This window comes from Heloderma suspectum, chromosome 2, assembly GCF_057233095.1.
Source record: "Heloderma suspectum isolate Gila_16-S chromosome 2, 16-S_ref, whole genome shotgun sequence".
NCBI lineage: Eukaryota > Metazoa > Chordata > Lepidosauria > Squamata > Helodermatidae > Heloderma > Heloderma suspectum.
Window position 1 is genome coordinate 278,422,047 of NC_139459.1, and position 20,374 is coordinate 278,442,420.

Here is a 20,374-nt window from a genome sequence, read left to right on the forward strand (position 1 = left end):
CAGACTCATTGAGCTGGTTTGCATGACATGACAGCCCATCATGGCTTAATTTAGTCATGGTGGGCTATTGCATTGTGCTGGGATTATCATGTCATATGAACCCAGCCGGCAGGGGTTGTTTGAGACTTTGACAACCTTCAAATAACCCTAAAACAAGCCATAGGTTATTTGAAGGTTGTCTAATCCTCAAACAACCCCTACCATCTGGGTTCACGTGACATGACAACCCATAGCAATCCGGGCAAAAATGGCGCCTGCAAGCACCTGGCACAATGCAACAGCTTCCATGGGTAAATGAACCCACTGTGGGCTGCTGTGTCATCATTCTCTTGTCTGGCCACACTATGTGCCTCTTGTGCCTTCTTCTTGCCCTCATACTTTCTTTTCCATTCAAGGCTCTTAACGCATTCAGAATGATAGAATGCATATGGATAGTTGTAACTAGCTATTGTGTTTTAAAGGGCCAGGGCGTTTTGTCTGAAAAACTGCGGAGTTTCAGCATGCAGGACTTGACGTTGATTCGAGATGATGACACAGTGCATTTGCGGAGCCCTGATCCACGTACACGTACCTCTGCTACTGGCCTTCTTGAAACTGTTGATGATTCAGGTAAGAGCAGTCAATTTATATTGTTCCATGAGGACAGATATAAAAGAGTCAGACTTTGGGAGTAAAAGTTTAAGGGTGCTTCCAGATAGAGGGCTCCTAGTGCTAACAATCAAAAGGCAATGTGCAGCTATTCTGTCATTTCCTCCTTAACTTTTTTTTTTCTGGTAAGAAAAAGGATGGAAGAAGCAGTGGGGAAATATGGGAGAGCTACAAAAGGAAGGTGGCTCCATAAAATTCCGCAGATGATACAGGGCAATTTCACAATAAAAACCTCATCTAGAAGCACCCTAAATGTTTAGTGTTACTGGAGGATAGCTATGTTGCTGTTTCACAGTAACATAGCTATAGTAACACATATGTCTTGACTTTTTTTTTTTCAAAATGGCACGGACTAGGGAGAACTTGTCTTTATTGCTAGAAATTGCATTCATTGAGCTAATAGCTCATCCTCTCACAACCACATTCTACATAGTATTCACAGTTGTGATGGACACACTGCTTAGGGAAAGAATTCACATTTTCCCATATCAGCAGAGAGTTTGACCTCCCCCTTGCTTGAGCACCCCTTTTGCACTTTAATTGCACCTTGTCAAAAAAAAAAAAAGGATCCCACCAGGACTGGCCACAACCTCTCTGTGAGGGAGGACCACCCAGGACCCAATCCCGGGATCTTCCCAAAAACAGGACTGGCCAAACCTGGCCTTTCAGTCCCCCAAAATACCCAGTAGACACCCTCTTAAGCCAAGAGGCACTGAAATTAGCACTGAGGTTATGCAGAGAGACCACACCAACTAAAGGCTGGATAAAGGTTTATTAAGATCAAAATAAAGGAGTAGAGGGAAAGGGAAGAATGAAAGTAGCAAGTTACACAGAGAGTACAAAGTTGAATCACTTAACAATAAACAGAGAGCTTCATGAACACACATCCAAGCCAAAATAACAAATCTACCTGGCCTATCCTTACATACCTAAGCAAGGATCTCCCTGGATAGCAACCAGCTATCTGCAGGTCCAGGACCACCAGGATGAAGGGAGATCCCATGCCTTGACCTCAGCCCACTTTTAAAGCCCAGTCCTGGCAACCCAGGGCAGATTTTGCGTCAGCCAAGCACTGACTCAGTTCCTGGGTGGACCTCTTGCCTCCAAGAGGCAGGAACCCCCCACCAAGTCCAGCTGTTGGCACTTTCTAGTTAGCAGGGGCTGCATCTGGCCTTGGGCAAAGGGCGGAGGAGCCTTTAGATTACAGACAATTCCAGGTGGTTACATTCAACGTGACAGCCTGACCAGATCTTACAGCAGAAAGCAGGCCATTATCCTTGACACACCTCACCACCAAGGTTTAAATCGCCCTTCCCCATGCTATGGTCACAACCTAGATTGGGGGCTGGAGGGAGTGTGTGTGTGGAGGAAAATCCCAAACATGGGATTCAAAGAGGTGTTTGACTTCACATCTTGTTTGACCCTGAGAGTTTAACTCTGCACTTGTCTAGGGACAAGGCTCTCTTTTCTCTCCCCCTTGCCTCCAAAAGCCTCATCATCAGGGACAGCATTTTCATGAAAATAAGTGGCAGCCTTACTGTTGGTTTTCTTCTCAGGTGCATCTTGTTATTCTTCATCAGAGGAGATGACACTAACTCGGAGACATAATGGAGCCCAGTCTGATGCCAGAACAGACCCATCAGATGATGATACAGGAGATAAAGTTCCCAAAAGGACCCAGAGTCTTAAAGCTCCTAAGAAAGTGACAAAGACTGAGGTGAGCTGGTGTGTAATTGTTTGCATGGTCAGCAGTTAGATCCTGTGAGTGTAGCCAGATACTCCTTAAAATACAGGGGGAAATGCTGCAGTTCTTGCATTGCCTCTTATGCTACCTGTGTTCTTCAGCCTGGCACACAGAGTCCTTTTTAATAGCTGCTTCCCTGCCAAACACACACTAGCACCAGTGTGTGTGCCTTTGCCTGCAAATCAGCCTGTGTTTGTCTTTCACATTCCCTTTTTCACCCTGTCAGCAATTAAAGGCATGTGCGCACTGTTCTGTGAAGAAGTACTTGTGACTTCTTCGTTAGTGAGACCATTATATCATCTAAGAAGTAGCATTACTAAGGGTGAAAGTGATGTGACGGCAGCAGCCATTTGATTGTCCCTGTGTCTACCCCATTCATGTATCAAGCAAGAGGTGGGGGTAGTGTCTAATTTTAACATCAAGAGCATCTCTACGCCATCCTAACATCCTGCATTTAAAACGGGGCTTTCTGCTTCCGTTTTAAATGCAGGATCACAGTGGACTCCCTTTACACATGCTTACTCCTTCCCCTTATGTCTTCCATATGTTTCATTGATCTAGCTCCTGTTCTTGTGGCTTTTCCTTTTTCACTGAGGGAACTCAAGCAGAACACAAGCGGGGTAATTTGATACCTCATTATCTCCAATCTTTTAAAAAATGGAATAAAGGTCATTTAGTGCAGGAGATGCCCTGGAGGTTGACAACATGATAGAAAGGGCCTGTAAACTTCCATGAGTGAGCAATCTCAATAGCAGGATAAAAGCTCTGTGTGAAGAAGCCCCAAAAGGAGGCTTGGTGAGGGGAGCTGAACCTTTCCTTATTCCTTGCCTTACCTCCCCATGCTTCATTGTCTGAACTCCACCCCTCCAGGCCAGCGCTGATGCTGGAAGTGAGCTGGACTGTGAGAAAAGTAACTGGGACAATGGATCATGTGAAGGAAAGGCAAGGGAGGGGAGATTTATCTCCCTTCTCTGTGTGCGGCTTTTGATGTTAAAATTGCACCCCACTGCTTTGTACATGAACAGAGTAGATGCACGAACAAACAAACATGGCTGCCACCATTGCATCTTGTTTGCCCTTCAGGAAGTATCCAGACTAGCAGTTTTTGCATGATCTGCTGCTCACACTTGCACAAGGAGGAGGCACAGCTGGCACACATCCCCCGAGCTGTCACTGTTTGGGCTCCGTTTCCTGTTTTTTCCAGTGCAAAACCTATTACCTTGTTAAAGAGGTACAAGGTTCCTCATAATTGGTACGGATTTAAATGTGGTGGTGGTCTACTTTGTGGCCCCATTCAGCACAGCTGGTCAGTTTGTGCAGGGTAGTTTTGCTGCCCTGGTCCCCTGTTGGGCCACAGCTAATAATGCATGTCATAGATTGGGTGACAAAAGTGTGCTGTTGCTTACTTCCTGCAGTAATTGTTGGGAGTATCCACAGACCAAAGGTATCCAACTTTCTACCTGGGTCATTTTCTGCACATCTGCATGTGCTCTTAAGAGGAGTTGAAAATGTACTTTTAATTCAGTCTGGTGGTTTTAAAACATTCCCACGCATTCAAGATTTCCCAGGGTTTGTTTCTGGAAAAAGTAAGTTTGAAGAGACTGGTTAAAAAAGGAGAAAATGGGTATGAAGAGGAGAAATTGATTGAAAACCTCAATATCATATTTTCTCAGCGTGAAGGCTACTTTATAGTTACATTTTTATTTTACTGGAAGTTTAATATTCCTGCTACTGTACAGTTGACTTGCTCAGTCTGAGCTCACTAACTGAGTTGATGCAGTAATACTATTACTGCATCAACTCAGTATTAATAGAACTAAGAGGGTTTAAGGATTAAGTAGCAATTGATCAACATTTTCAGTGGTATTCCCTTAGCTCCAGAAGCAGTAGCTCAATGAAGAACTGTACAAAGCTATTCCTTTAAAAAAAAAAAATCCTCTTATTTTGCAACTACTTTAATGTCACCTCTTTCTCTTGCTTTGCAGCCCCCACAAAAACCTGTGAAAGCCCGTCCTAAGAAGAAAGTTACACCCTCTAGTACTGCTGGCGAGTCAGCCTAAGGACACCCCAGCCTGTCTGTCCCAGGGCTCTTCTGTCATTTTGAGGAGCACTCTCAAGGAAAGGGAGCTGAGATCATGTACATAACAGCTACTGCTTTGTAGAGCTCATTCCAAGGCGAGAGGGTGACTGAAATTTGGCACAAAGATCAGAGGATGGCCATCCTCAGGAATTATTTACTCTTTATCTCTGTGATGGAGAGAATGCTAATCTGTTTGTACATAGCCTGTTGCTTTGGGATTCCCTCTCTGTGTGTAACCCTAATAGGGAAACTCCTTGCTGGAACAACTCTTTAATTAGGGTTAGAGCTGTCTTTGGCAGAGAGGCTAGAAAAAAATCAAGACTGGTACCGCTGAAATTCTAATTGGAAGTGGGGATCTTCCCATAATATTTCAGCATTTCACTGGATGTCATGCTGTAGCTGCTGTGGGGAATTATTAGGAAGTGCCTGAAGCGAAGTGACTGGTACTGAAAACTGTGTCATCCAAACTTGTTTTGGCAGGAGAAAGAGACAGAAATGATGGTTTGTTTGGTGCTTTGCAACATGGGCAATGGGTCAATTGTGATGACAGTGGGATTGGGTAAGGTTTTTTTTTCCTGGGGGACTGCAGATGTTTTGGGGAGGGGCTGAAGGCGAGAAAGCAAGTGGCTGGCTTCCTTACCAGTATCTGGTTCCTGTTTCTAAGCAGCCGCTTTTGCTTGAGTGGAAATGTGGTATAACTCTGCTTGTGGTAGGTGTTGGGAAGGTAGAACTGTTTGCATGTGGGGGTTTTCCCAAGTAGAATTAAAGTCAGGGAGGGAGATGCAGATGCTATTGAATGGCTAGGAAAGCCATAGTTGGGGCAGGATGTGTGCAGATGCCTGAGCACATATCAGTATCTTTCCAAAGAGTTGGAATCCTGGTAGTCACTGTTTAGTAGCCAAGCCTTTTGGCCCCTACTTCAGAGTTGCCTTTATATTTTAGATTTTATAGGTCAACCTGTTTTCTGTAAGAATTTTTTCAGGAAGGCATGCATGTGGAAGAAGTTGGAGGGTAGTTAGCTGGATGATACCTGCTATGTACTTAACTATGCTTTATTTGCACTGAGAATATAAGGTTGGAGCTTGATCAGTGCAGTCTGGTGAGTAAGCAAAAATAACCCCTTTTGGAGCTTTTCTGAGTGGAGTTTTGTAAGCAGGGAAGTGATAGAGACACTCCTAATAATTCTATGGGTGGATGATGGATGAGGTTATGCAGCTCTCAGGAACTAGCCATTTATACCATTACCATCTCCCACCACTCTTTGCTAACGCTGGTTACTTTTTTAGAGGCAATATCATGTGGTGTATGAGGCCACCTAGTGTTTTGTGAAAATCAGAGCTCAGCTTTTGTGTAGGACTCCAATCAAATGGATGAATGAATCCTGAAAAACTCTTCTGTTCCAGAAGGTTTAGCATAGCTAGATATGACTATCCTCATCTAGGACTGTAGTGCAGGAATATTGAAGCAAATAATATGTTGATCAAACCTGCTGTTTTCTAGGCTAGCCCTTATGATAAATTCACCATTTTCCTATGAATGTGCCAAAGCCACCAGCCTTTTAAAAAGTGGAGCAAATATATGAAATTTCTGTACTACAGAAACCAAGTTTCAGTAATCCTCATTTACTGTAGGTTTATTCACAAGACTGTGGAAGTGGGTGACAATGTGAGCTGAGTTTGGGTGTGCAACAAAAGGCCTTACAACTGCTTCACTGTGTAGTTAAACCCTTTTTCCCCCAGCACAGGCTGACATTTACTGCTTACTAAAGATATTTGCTCAGAAGTTAAGCTACACTGAGTTCAGTGGGACTTACCTCCTGGTACTTTTAGGATTGTACCTTTAAGCCAACTCTCTTACTTTGTATAGTTATAGAGCAGAGAGGACTTATCATTAAGATTACATTGGCATTTCTGTTGAAGATGCTGTCTTCATTCTCTTTCAAATCAGTTGCACATTTGCAATTGTGTGTTGCACTTCTGTCTTGAACACCTGGCAGTTCAGCCTCTGCAAGAACAAAGAGAATGAATGTTTCACATTTTTGCAATTCTTTTTTCTTTTTTTGCAGCAGCTGTTTAATGCCAAAGACTTGGCAAATGAGAGACATTTTATAATTTGTCAAGGATGCTGACCCTAAATCTCAGATTAGGCTTTCAGTAGCAAGGAGATGACTTTGGTTTGCTGAGTGTGAGAACATAGAAACATATTATACTTTTAGCACAGTTGATCACTCTTTCCTCGTACTGTGCAAGTTAGTTTGAAGTGGTTCTGTTTGAATTGGGGGTTACGTACAGAAGAGCTCCACTTATATATAGAAAATGACTGGGGAAAGTGCATTTGGAGGCTGGCTTGGCTGTAAATGAGGCCTTTATATTTTTGCCATATTAGAGCAGGAAGAACATTCTGCTCCACAGAGAAAGTAGCACTACTTTATCAAATTGCTGTTTATGCTTAACAGCACATAGTAGCTTTTGTTTGTACATATGCCTTGCATTTTTCACAGCACATGTATTAGAGTCTTCCAAGGATCCTTTGTGACTCTTGTGTGAGGCAATCATTTTGCATAGAAGTTGATGGGGTAGGATCACGGTTAGCAATCCTCTCTGAGATAAATACACAGGTGTTAGCAGTGACCATCAACCATGTTTCTAGGGAAGTGCAAGGCTGTACAGGGGGCATGGTGCTGGATGACCTGACCACTCCACCAGCCTCCATCAAGCCTGTGCCAAAGAGGCTTAAGTCCTGAGACAACTTTTACAGTACATTTTTAAATTAGCTTACTGGATGTACTTGTCACAAGTGGGTCCATCTTCTCCCCACATATTTCATGACTTGAATAGTAGTTCAATAGTATTTTTGTTTATTTTAAATGTACCACTTTTTGGTGTTCATATATTTGTGTCACTTTACTTTTTAGACTTATCTGTTTTGTTTTAAGAGCATGATTATCTTATAGTTGGGCCACATTCAGCATGGTGGCTGCATGTATGAGGTGCTCAATAAATCTCCCATTTCTGATGCCTGCCCAAGGCTGCAAAAATGGAGGGTGAGATTGTCAAGCACCTGGCAGACTCTAATATGTGGCTGCTAAGCTTCATTTGGCTTCATGGCTTATGTTATGCACATCTGTCTTAGGGGATGTCACATCCCCTATGTTCTTACCTTCTCAGTTGTTCCTCATGGGCTTTCCAAAATCTTGATCCATAGTCTTTACTGCTCTGCAACACATGAGAGAAATTTCAGTAACTTATAGGATCTTTCTTCTCTGTGTTTGGAAGATTAGTCTAGCATGATTCTGTGGAGTGAGCAGGATTAACAGCATTGAAACTGTGAAGTTAACCAATTTGGGGGTGAACTTGGGCCAAAGCAGATGTTAAATATGTGGTTTAATGTTGTCTGGATCGTTTTTTCATGGTAAATAGCAGCTGATGAATGATGGAAGCTAATAAGGCTTGGAACTGTGGATGGGAGGTGTGGAGGGGTGTTTAACTCTTTCCTCATACGCAAAAATCCCCCTACCCAGCTGCTATTCAGCATAAGAAGAAAGTTCCCAAGTCACTAATGGGAGCTTAAGGGGGGACTTTTAAGGACCAGTGGTATAGTGGAGCCAGGGCTCACAGAGTTGAAGTGCTAGGACGTTTTGATTAGAAGGCATGATGACACCATCTGCCACTCCCCTCAGATTTCCCTGTTCCCTTTGAGTTTAGCTGCAATTCTCACAGTAGCGGGGCGGGGGGATAGATATTGTGCATGTGTGTGTGCGCATGCATATACATGGATTTACCCAGCAACAAATATATATACACACACACCGGTATGTAGGTATGGCTCAACACAGCTGCCTGCATTTTGGACTCTTCTTCGTAGGGGCATGGCTATGGGGATTGTCATGATAAGTGCCTACACTTAAAATTTACCACAACACCACTGCAGAGTAAGGACCATGGAATGGGAGAAAAGGGTGAAACCTCTAGTGGTGTACTGTGGTCCTGATCAGCCTCCCCCCCCCCCCCAAGCATCTGCTATATACAGGGTGTTAAACCACATTATTAATATCACATGTAGTTTGGCCCTCAGATAACCTTTATAACAGTCCACTCACAGAATGTTAAGATCTCCTTGAATGAAGATTTTTTCTCACCATTGACTGTTACTACCCTTAAGAAACTTGATTATAACTAGGCTACAATCTATGCATACTTGGGAATAAGCAGGACTTACTTCTAAGTAAAGATTACACCATTAGTCTCTTTGTGATGAAAGCTTCTGATGAGATTATCATAGGAAAATTGCAATCACCATATTAATGTTAACCTGAATTTATCCATTTTTGACCTCTCTATCTTCACCTCTGACTTACTGGGAAGTTCATGGTGGAAGAATTCAAAACTTGCTTTTAGTCAGCTAGCTCAAAATACACTGTGGAAACACTACTGGATCACCTTAGGCAACTTCATTGGAGTGCAGAGACCCTTCCATTCTACAAAGCAGGGGCTGGCAACTCCCATAATCCTTGACCATTGGCCAGGCTGGTTAGGGGTTATGTGAGCTGTCATCCAGAACACCTGGAGGGCACCTTATTTCTTACCCTTGTAACAAAGGGTGGCAATAAAATACTGTTCCTACATGCATACCACAGCCTTAATCCAGTGTTGTGTTTTGGGACAGTAGGATTAGAAGGGTCAGAGTGAGAGAACACAGACAACTAGCTGAAGACTAATATTACAGTGGTGTTATAGCTAGGTACTGTCAGAGATGCAGATGAATAGAAATAGATGCCCTACATATTTTAAGCCAGTGCTCTTCTTCAGGGGCAGAAGATATGTAAAACACAACAAAACAGTTCATCCTAAAATCTAGATGGTCTTCCCCATTCCAGGCAAAAGAGTGTCTTCTGACATTGCTTAGACTCTTATAGTGAGGTATTTGTTATTATTGCAGGGCTGGCCCCTCAGTTTTCTGTTTTTTGCTTTCCTTTTCTTGAATTATGACCATGCTGGATATAGCATTGGGCCTTCATGGGGCTATTGCTGTTGCACCAGGGTAACAGCCAGTGTAATCTTCGTATCTGAATATCTAATGGGATAAAAAGGGACAAGGTATTATCTCTGGTTGGACCAACTTCTATTGACATCAGCAAGCATTGAAGTTTCACGGAACCTTTCATTTGGGAGCAGCTTGCTTACTGCCAAGTCACTCCTCTTTCACTGTTGATACATATACCCAGGGCTCTCCAGCAAGCAACAGTCTGTGTTTCCTCTGGCTCCTTTAGCCAGGATTATTGTGATCTAAATTAGTTCCAGTACTTGCATTCTTGGATCTCTGCTGTGTAAAAAGGATAGTGCTGCTGCCATCCTTTTGCAAACATTCAAAATGACATGTTTGGATTTGCATGGCAGATCAGGAATAGAGCCAAGAATGGAGTCTCATTATGTTGAATGCCAGCCATTTTCCTTATTTGTTGGAACAGGCAGAAGTGACAAGGACATTATACAGCAGCCACGTATTCCCCGCTGCTTGCTAGAGAAACAGCAAGAAGTAATCAAGAAGTGGGTAACACTGGGTGAAGCAAACGTATTTAAAAGTCTTAGCCCTATTGGATGGTCAGTCAGACCTCTGCCCTGTTTGTAAAGTTAGAGCTGCTGTCTTTGGCTGCTTCAGTGTCTCATTGGCCACAGTGTCAGGTCCTCAGCAAAGATACTGGCTGAGTACAGACAACAGGTTTTCCGAGAAGTGGAAGAAGTATTATAGAGTGGTTATTGCCTGCACTACACATGCTTGATCCCTGCCTCCCTATACTGCCACGATGTCTGGTCAAACTGATTTTACGGATTTTCTAGCGTTTCAAGCAGTATAGGATTAGGAGGAGTCAAAGCAAGCTCTCAGTACAAGCAGCGCTGCTTCAATAGACATGCATATTTTGATGTGACTATTATGGATAGTGTCCATCATTAGTAACTCTCACTCTCAATCATGCATCGTGTAGTTATGGAATTGGTGTTAAAGGGGGTTTTTTATTGTGGAAGAATGAGCTTATCCACATATATAGCCCTTTAGAAAAGAGAATGTGAATGTAAGGCTCCCTCTCCCTCTCAGCAGTGCTCCACCATTCAAGAATTTTCCCATTCTTTAAAAAATAAAGCTAAGGGGAGTGAAATGGACTAGACAGCAGTTGCTTGTGTTCTGGTCTAGTTAATTTTACCACTGCCTCGACTTCTGTGGGACTGTAGGAAGCTGTTGCTATTAGGAGTTAGGCTGGGAATTAAAGAAACAGATTTTCCCCTCCTTAGCAGGGCCAGCCAGCTACCCCACATTCTGTTTTGTACAGTTATCAAGCTACCAGTTTTAGACTGGGGCTAGTTCCACAGAAGCATTAAAGGGGAAGCTGCTTGCATCGCTCCAAATAAATATTTGTCTGTACACAACAACTGTCTGAACTGGTGGGAAGGGGAAGAATGTCTTAACTCCTGAACAGGACAGGACAAGGAGCTGTAACTTGTTAAACAAGTGACTTGAAGAAGCCCTCCCACAGGATAGATGTGACTAAACTGAGACAAGGAAAGGGGATTTCCAAGGAGATGGGATAGCAACCAGTTATTCTCAGGATTTGTTTAGACTTGGAGGATGAGTCAGCTACATGAACTAATAGAAACAGAGATAGGCAGCGTGAGTGAAGCCATTTCCTTCTCTTGTTGAGAGAGACATTCTCAGCCACTTTGCCAACAGAGCCCAGCTGCTGCACACCCAGCCTCTCATGCCTTCTAGCTGAATGGGCTATGAGAAGCTCCTCCAGGCAAACATCTCCACTGTATTCCACTGATCAACTTATTATGTATGTATACTAACTATGCTGACCTGGCCTGCTGATACCAGATTTTCAGAAAACAAATTACCCTTGATGTTATACTATTCTTTGTATCTGCTGCACTGACAGCTGGTGTTTCAGGGCTTGGATTGTTGCCTGTGGCTTTCATCTTGCAGTGAGCTCCTCAGGGCATTGCTGTGTCCAGCACAAATTACATTACTATCCCAAGGAAGAATGTCCTAAGATCTCTTCCTTCCCCAGGAACTCACGCTTTTTCTCACTGGAATTTATTCTGGAACATGCATCTCCCCCTCTCCCTGCAAATGGAGGGGATGTTCACAGCCATGGACACCACCTACCAAGGAAGTTTTGTACCTCAGTCCCTAAGAAAACATATATCCTGTTTGTTGCCTTGCAGGAAAAAGTAATTAGCCTCCTATGGAGAGAACACGCAGTTCTCTTTTATTGCTGAATATGGAGGTGCTGCATTACAGGAAAGAAATCTTTGGTATATCACCTTCTTATCCCTATTCACTCTTAAGTGGCAATCTGTATACTATGTGACATCTGACTTATTTAGAAAATATGGTGTGGATAGCAGAGGAAAGCATATTATAGCCATGTGCAAATGCTCTGGAATCTCTGCTCATGCATTGAGAGCGTATCGGAATCCCAGACTCTGGGTGTCTTTGCCTAGTACCAGTGTAAGTATCCCAGAGCCTCTGTGCACATGCACTTATCAGTATTATTTTTGAACCTTTAGTAGTGTTTTATCTGGCTTTTGCAGGCTCTTGGTGACTGCTGAAGGCTTTTATTAGACTAGCTTGTATGATTTGACTCTACCACAACAAGTTATTTATCATTTTGTTATTCTTACCTCAGCCATTTATAAAGGTGGGACCCAATAAGAAAAAAATATTTGGGAACAGTTAGTATGCGTGGTTACTTGAGTGCTTTTACATTTTATGTACTAACTGAAATCATATCACATGGGGGGCTGGAAGGGCGGGGGGAGGACACACCGAATGTACTACAGGGTTGTTTGAAGGCCACAAAAGGTACTTCAATCTATCAATCAGCCTCTAGCCCAGCTTCTGCACTGCATCTCAGTAGGTAGATCATGACTAGATTCCATCTCTCTTCCACACCCTGAACAGATCTTGAATTCTCTTCATTTAAATTCTTGTCACTTCGGAACAATGGTGGCTGAATTTCCCCCTTCCTCCACAGAGTATCACAACTGTGGAGAGGTTGCAGTCTGGGACCAAATGTGTACTGGGATTCCAGAGGAGGAGAAAAGGTTTACAGCAGCTACCTGAGACTGAAATCAACCTTTCCTGGAAACTTTGGGCCAGAATGATGAACTTTGATGTTAGAACTTTGAGTCTCTGAGGATGACGGTTATTTGAACAAGTGTTTTGTAGCAAAGTCCAGTATGAAAGCTGCTACTGTTCTGTTTGCAATGATAAGTTGGAATCAGAAATAATATGGAATGTAGACAAAATATATATTGGCCTCTGTCTCTTCAGTATTGTAAGTACTGTGAACATGAATCTGTAATATTCATGGAAGACTGATCATAATTGCATCCTTCTACAAACTGTATTGCTTATAATTGTGATTTCAGAATTTGGGTCTTTCTTTTCTTTCCACAAATATGCCAACAATAAGTTTGTTGAAAACAAATAACCAACACTTATCTAGGAATGAGGCTGCTCTTTTACACTGAAAGTAGGGATACATGTGGAGCCAGTTCAATCCATCTCCCCTTTGCACAATTTTCCATATAGATAAAAGCCCTGTTCAGAAGTCACTCACCCCCTGTACAATTGTAACCACGTAAGAGGGAGTGTGGGGACTAGCCTGTTGGCTCTGTCCCTCCATATCTATGTCACCTGTCCCTGCAGCCTTCCACGTGTTGGGGACTGAATGTCTGCAGTTGGCTTTGTGCCTATAGGCTCTCCAAGCAATTCAGAACCCTGGAAAATCAGGGTTCTAAACTGGATAGGCAGCCTACACAAGTAGAGAAGTCTTCCTGCTGCAGAAGGCACCCCTCCAATGTGTGGAGGGCTGCAGGGATGAGCAACAAGGATGCGATGGAGGGGGCAGGACCAACAAGCTCATCCCTACTCTTCCTTTCATGTGATTCTCATTAAGCCTTCTTTAAGATTTCAAGCAAATCTCTCTTCTGATGTAACCCCCATGGAGAAATATCACTTCCCAAGTGTACAGATCCTACACTAATAAGAATGGAAGCTTGAGCCATAGCATGGATTTTTTAAACTTCTGGTCTCTACTGCCTTTGACTACCTGTCATTTCAACAGAATATCGAGAGGTAATATATCCAACTGAGTTCTTCCTGTATTCTGAAAGATGTTTCACACATTGCATCACTGCTTTTTACAAATACACTTTCCCTGTTTGGAAACTCAGGATTATTGTACCTCGGCTTGAGATCTGAGTGTTGCTATTCATACGTGCAGAAGATTTACACCACCCTAGGGCCTGAGTGCTATCGTTTTCGCTTGTATTTCCCCACCCTCTCAGTTGGGGGCAAAGTGTCGTTCCATGGTAAGTCAATGCCTGTAATACAAATACCAAATATTCTGACAAGTGAAGCTCTGGTTAGTCAAATGTTCCAAATACTGGATGTGATTTTTATTGTATAACTCTTACGAGTCCCCTGGACTGCAAGGAGGTCAAATCAGTCAATCCTAAAGGAAATCAACCTTGAGTGCTCATTGGAAGGACAGATATTGAAGCTCAAATATTTTGGCCACCTAATGCGAAGAGAAAAGTCACTGGAAAAGACTCTGATGCTGGGAAGGATTGAAGGCAAAAGGAGAAGGGGATGGCAGAGGATGAGATGGCTAGATAGCATCACCGATGCAATGAATATGAACTTGAGCACACTCCGGGAGAGAGCAGAGGATAGGAAGGCCTGGCATGCTATGGTCCATGGGGTCACGAAGAGTTGGACATGACTTAACGACTGAACAACAACAAAGATAGCCATAACTCTTCAGGTGAAAGATCTGAACACTACTGAAAAGAGCCTCACCAAAGGCTATTTCTAGGCCACCCTGTATCAATGTTCTCAGGGCATTTTACAGCAAGTACTAAAATTATTTAAAATTCAATAACAAAAAAAGCAAAAGCATAGCAAAAAAGCACAAGTTGCAGAGAGTAAACACGGCTTAAACCTAAAACAGAAAGATGACCTGGGAAAATAAAAAGGTCTTCACCTGGCATAACACAAAAGTTGGTGCCAGCTGAGCCCTTCTGGGGAGGGCATTTCACAGCTGGGGTTCCACCACTGAAAAGGCCCTGTCTCTTCTAGCTGCCAACTGCACCTTACTTGGCAGGACACTCTGAGAAGAGCCTTTACAGAAGGTCTCAAGGTCCAGGTAGGTATATGTAGATCAGGGGTGCAGTACCTCTTTCAGCCCAAGGGCCAAATTCCATTTCAGGGAAGCACTCAGGGCCTGCATTCCAGTGGTGGGCAGGGCTGAAGTCAAAAGGGGCAGGACCAAAATGCCAGCATACTTTTAGCTTAAAGTTCTTACTGCAGCTACCTAAACCTTAGAGGCATTTCAACCTTTGAGAATGAGGAAAGAACTGCACAAAACCCAGGAAGCCAAATGATCCAATGGGGGGAAGGGGTGGGGCCGGGGGAAGGGGCATGACCATTTGGGGAACCTTGATGGACCAGATTTGGCCCCTGTGCTTGAGGTTCTACACCCTAATGTAAAGAGGTAGTCCTTCAGATACCCTGGTCCCAAGCCATGAAGATCCTAAAAGATCAAACCTAGCACCTTGAATCAGGCCTGGAAACTGACAGTTCTGAGTTCCACAGTATTCCTGAAACCTCTTGAGATAGCATGCTAAATCCTGGGCCACTATTTGGAAAGTGCTGATTTATTTATAGGAATGGGGCCTGGGGTTAGTATTAGTGGTGACCTCATGATTTCCCCCCCCCCTTCAAAAAAGGGGCTTGGAAACCAGGGCCCAGATGGTGAGAATTTGAAATAGGAGCTTCAAAATGTTTTGTGTGTGTGCACAAAATGAAGGTGAATGACACTGCCCTAATATAAAATGCAAGATTATGGATTCAAAAATAAATGTAAATTATTAAGGGTCAGTTAATCTCTGAGATTTAAGATAAAATCTATAATCTGTGAGATAAGCAGTTGTTTCCTGGCAACAGATCACAGAGCTTTTATTAGCAAGAAAATAACAGCTTGGAGAACTGGCTTTAAACATTTTGAGAACTGATTCACTAAAATCAGAGGAGGCATTTCAAATGAGTCCTTATCATTTACGCGTACATTTCGAATGAGTCCTTATCATTTACCCTTACATTTCAAATGAGTCCTTATCAATTACCATACTGAAGTATAGTAATAATCATAATAAAGATATTTGTAAAGGCCGTCACATAAAGAATGAATTGTATGTTGTTGTTGTTCAGTCGTTCAGTCGTGTCCGACTCTTCGTGACCCCATGGACCATAGCACGCCAGGCCTTCCTGGCCTCCGCTCTCTCCCAGAGCGTGCTCAAGTCCATATTCATTGCATCCGTGATGCTATCTAGCCATCTCATCTTCTGCTATCCCCTTCTCCTTTTGCCTTCAGTCTTTCCCAGCATCAGGGTCTTTTCCAGGGAGTTTTCTCTTCGCATTAGGTGGCCAAAATATTTGAGCTTCAGTATCTGTCCTTCCAAAGAGCACTCAGGGTTGATTTCCTTTAGGATTGACTGATTTGACCTCCTTGCAGTCCAAGGGACCCGTAAGAGTCTTCTCCAGGACCATAGTTCAAAAGCATCAATTCTTCGGCACTCAGCCTTCCTTATAGTACAGCTCTCACAGCCATACGTTACTACTGGGAAAACCATAGCTTTGATTATATGGACCTTTGTCAGCAAGGTGATGTCTCTGCTTCTTACTATGCTGTCTGGGTATGCCATAGCTTTCCTCCCAAGGAGCAAGCGTCTTTTAATTTCATGGCTACAGTCACTGCCTGCGGTGATCTTGGAGCCCAAGAAAATAAAATCTGTCACTGCTTCCATTTCTTCCCCTTCCATATGCCAGGAAGTGATGGGGCCTGATGCCATGATCTTAGTTTTGTTAATGTTGAGTTTCAAACCAGCTTTTGCACTCTCCACTTTCACCCTCAACAAGAGGCTCTTTAGATCCTCTTTGCTTTTTCCATTAGGGTGGTATCATCTGCGTATCTGAGGTTGTTGATAATTCTCCTGGCAATCTTAATTCCGACCTGTGATTCATCCAACCCGGCCTTTCTCATGATATACTCTGCAAATAAGTTAAATAAGCAGGGCGACAATATGCAGCCTTGTCATACTCGTTTCCCAATTTTGAACCAATCAGTTGTTCCATGTCTGGTTCTTACTGTTGCTTCTTGACCCTCATACAGGTTTCTCAGGAGACAGGTAAGGTGGTCTTGTATCCCCATCTCTTTCAGAATTTGCCACAGTTTGTTGTGATCCACACAATCAAAGGCTTTAGCGTAGTCAATGAAGCAGAAATGGATGTTTTTCTGGAATTCTCTTGCTTTCTCCATGATTTGATCTCTAGTTCCTCTGCCTCTTCGAAACCCAGCTTGTACTTCCGGTACTTCTCGGTTCGCATACTGCTGAAGCCTAGCTTGTAGGATTTTGAGCATCACCTTGCTGGCATGTGAAATGAGCACAATTGTACGGTAGTTTGAACACTCTTTGGTGTTGCCCTTCTTTGGAATTGGAATGTAAACTGACCTTTTCCAGTCTTGTGGCCACTGTTGAGTGTTCCAAATTTGTTGGCATATTGTGTGCAGCACTTTAATAGCATCATCTTTTAGGATCTTAAATAGCTCAGCTGGAATACTGCCATCTCCGCTAGCTTTGTTGTTAGTAATGCTTCCTAAGGCCCACTTGACTTCACTCTCGAGGATGTCCGGCTCAAGTTCAGTGACCACACTGTCATGGCTATCAGGGACATTCAGATCTTTCCTGTATAGTTCTTCTGTGTATTCTTTCCACCTCTTCTTAATCTCATCTGCTTCTGTTAGGTCCCTGCCTTCTTTGTCCTTTATCATGCCCGTCTTTGCACAAAACGTTCCCTTGAGATCTCCGATTTTCTTGAAGAGATCTCTAATCTTTCCCATTCTGTTGTTTTCCTCGATTTCTTTGCATTGTTAATTTAAGAAGGCCTTCTTGTCTTTCCTTGCTATTCTCTGGAACTCTGCATTCAGTTGGATATATCGTCCCCTTTCTCCCTTGCTTTTCACTTCCCTTCTTTCCTCAGCTACTTGTAAAGCCTCATCAGACAGCCACTTTGCTTCTTTGCATTTCTTTTTCTTTGGGATGGATTTCGTTGCTGCCTCCTGAACAATGTTACGGACCTCCGTCCATAGTTCCTCAGGCACTCTGTCTATCAGGTCTAATCCCTTAAATCTATTCCTCTTCTCCACTGTGTATTCAGAAGGGATATGATTTAGGTCATACCTAAATGAGTTGTAGTCAATTGATTAAATCTGCATAAATTTGCATAAGAGAAAAATAGTTGTACAGAAAACAAACTTGTTTTTAGAAGATGCACTAATATGTTGGAGCAGCAGACAGGATCTTAGAAGAGACTTGTAGTTTTTATATTTTTATTTATTTACATCATTTAGACACCACTTTTCTTCCACACAGGGCCAGCCAATAAAATATAATAAAAATAGTAATAACATAAGCATAAGAAATAAAAATTACATAATCTCCACAAGACATTCTGCAACATCTAAAACCACTAGTATCAATCAAAACAGGGAAATGATAAAATCAAAATTAAATTAAAAAGAGCCCTTTGAGAAGCTGAAAGAAAGAAGGGCAAATGGGTCTCCTGGGGAAGGGAATTCCTAGGCACCAAGAAAGGCCTTGACCCATGTACCCACAAATTGAATAGCAGCTGGAGATGGAACACGGAGCAAAACTTCCTACAACGTTCTCAACAGGCAGCCAGGATCATGTGGAAGCCATTTCTCCAACTACTTGTATTCAAAATAATTCTTTAATCTTCTGACTAATTAAGGGGGAACCTATTTAGTCTATTATTATGCTTTTAATCAAGCTGACTAAATGCTGCCACTGTAACATCATAGAATCACAGAACAGTAGGGTTGGAAGGGGCCTACAAGACCGTCGAGTTCAACCCCCTGCTCAGTGCAGGAATCCAAGTCAGAGCATCCCTGACAGATGGCTATCCAGCTTCATCTTGAATGCCTCCAGCGTGGGAGAGCCCACCACCTCCCTAGGTAGCTGGTTCCATTGTCGTATTGCTCTAACAGGAAGTTTTTCCTGATGTTCAGCTGGAATCTGGCTTCCTGTAACTTGAGCCCATTATTCCATGTCCTGCATTCTGGGATGTTCGAGAAGAGATCCTGGCCTTCCTCTCTGTGGCAACCTTTCAAGTACTTGAAGAGCGCTATCATATCTCCCCTCAGTCTTCTCTTCTCCAGGCTAAACATGCCCAGTTCCTTCAGTCTCTCTTCATAGGGCTTTGTTTCCAGTCCCCTGATCATCTTTGTTGCCCTCCTCTGAACCATCTCCAGTTTGTCTGCATCCTTGTGTGGCACCCAGAACTGGACACAGTATTCAAGATGAGGCCTAACCAGTGCTGAGTACTTCATGGGATTTGGAAGCTATATTTCTATTAATGCAGCCCAAAAGAGCATTTGCCTTTTTTGCAGCCACATCACATTGTTGGCTCATATTCAGCTTGTGATCGACAACAATTCCAAGATCCTTCTCGCTTGTAGTGTTGTTGAGCCACATATCCCCCATCTTGTAACTGGGCATTTGGTTTCTTTTTCCTAGGTGCAGAATGTGGCATTTATCCCTATTAAATGTCATTCTGTTGTTTTCTGCCCAGCACTCCAGCCTATCAAGATAACTTTGAATTTTGTTTCTGTTTTCCAGGGCATTAGCTATCCCGCCCAATTTTGCATCATCTGCAAATTTGATCAGCATTCCTTGCACCTCCTCCTCCAAGTCATTAATAAAAATGTTGAAAAGCACTGGGCCCAGGACTGAGACTTGCGGTACCCTGCTCGTTACCTCTCCCCAGTTTGAGAAGGTACCATTGATAAGCACTCTTTGAGTCCAATCCTGTAGCCAACTGTGGATCCGCTGGATCGTTGTTTCATCTAGCCCACTTTGAGCTAGTTTGCTAATCAGGATATCATGGGGCACTTTGTCATTTATTGAGCATCTATAAAAATATGCTGTACAGAGAGCCCAGCCCCAAATCACCCATTTCTTGATAATTTTTCTCATGGCATGATCAAGTTTATGTCTGATGTTGATAAGCTGAAACCATGAACGATGGTCCTCAGAAAACCGGAGAAAGACAAGAACTGGAGCAAAAGAAGAGAAATTCTGTCTTTCAGGCAGTTTTGAAATTGAGTGAAACCCCACTGCTTGAATATGGGAGAGGTCGACAGTTGAATATTTGGTTATTCTTTATGCTGATATTGAGGAATTAAGGTATTTAAAACTGTTCAGCATACCTCAATAGCTGGCTTGTTATGGCTTGAACATTGTTGTTCAAATATGAAAACTCAGGATTTTCTTGTCCACCAGAGGGAGTAAGTATCACACCTGCTGAAACTTTGCTCAACAAGTGTACAACTGGTAGGAAGTACATGAGAGTGATTTGGATAATGACACAGGCTGAGAATCTGAAATAGCTTTTATGTAAAGACTGTACATTTATGTGTAAAACCACTAATTTTACAGTCCGTTTAAAGTCACAGAGGGGACTCTAGAATGAAGTTAGTTTTAGCCTTGGTTACAAAAGCCTTTCCAGCTTATTGGTGGTGTTAATGAAAGGCCCACCTGTTAAGTATACTTAAAAGAGTTTTTCATTCCCATTATTCCACATTTCATTCCTGCAGTATCCAATCAGCCTGTAGAATGCCATCTCTCCAGGGAGGGGCTTCATGCATGGAATTGTTTGTTTGTAAGCCTACTGTAACCATTGTTTGTACTTGTAGCTGTGCTGTCTCTGCTTCCGCCACCCCTCTCTGAATGCCAATGTGATTCCCTGGGATAGGGTGG

The 20,374-nt window shown here is 42.9% G+C and overlaps 1 protein-coding gene across 3 annotated transcripts in view; it reads left to right on the forward strand.

The window, feature by feature from the left end:
* Positions 1-12,777, forward strand: part of REEP2 (receptor accessory protein 2) — a 31,302-nt gene extending 18,525 nt beyond the window's left edge. Inside the window, exons 6-9 of one of the 3 annotated variants that reach the window (XR_014788462.1) lie at positions 462-609; positions 2,205-2,365; positions 4,378-4,529; positions 12,505-12,777. Coding sequence is in view for 2 of the 3 variants with exons in the window: in XM_084839499.1 (XP_084695625.1) it covers positions 462-609; positions 2,205-2,365; positions 4,378-4,452 (384 nt within the window). In the remaining variant the exon portion in view is untranslated. Of the gene's footprint in view, positions 1-461; positions 610-2,204; positions 2,366-4,377; positions 6,071-12,504 lie in introns of those variants that run through there. The other 2 variants (XM_084839501.1, XM_084839499.1) reach the window with 2 other exon arrangements.
* The last annotated feature ends 7,597 nt before the right edge of the window (positions 12,778-20,374 follow it).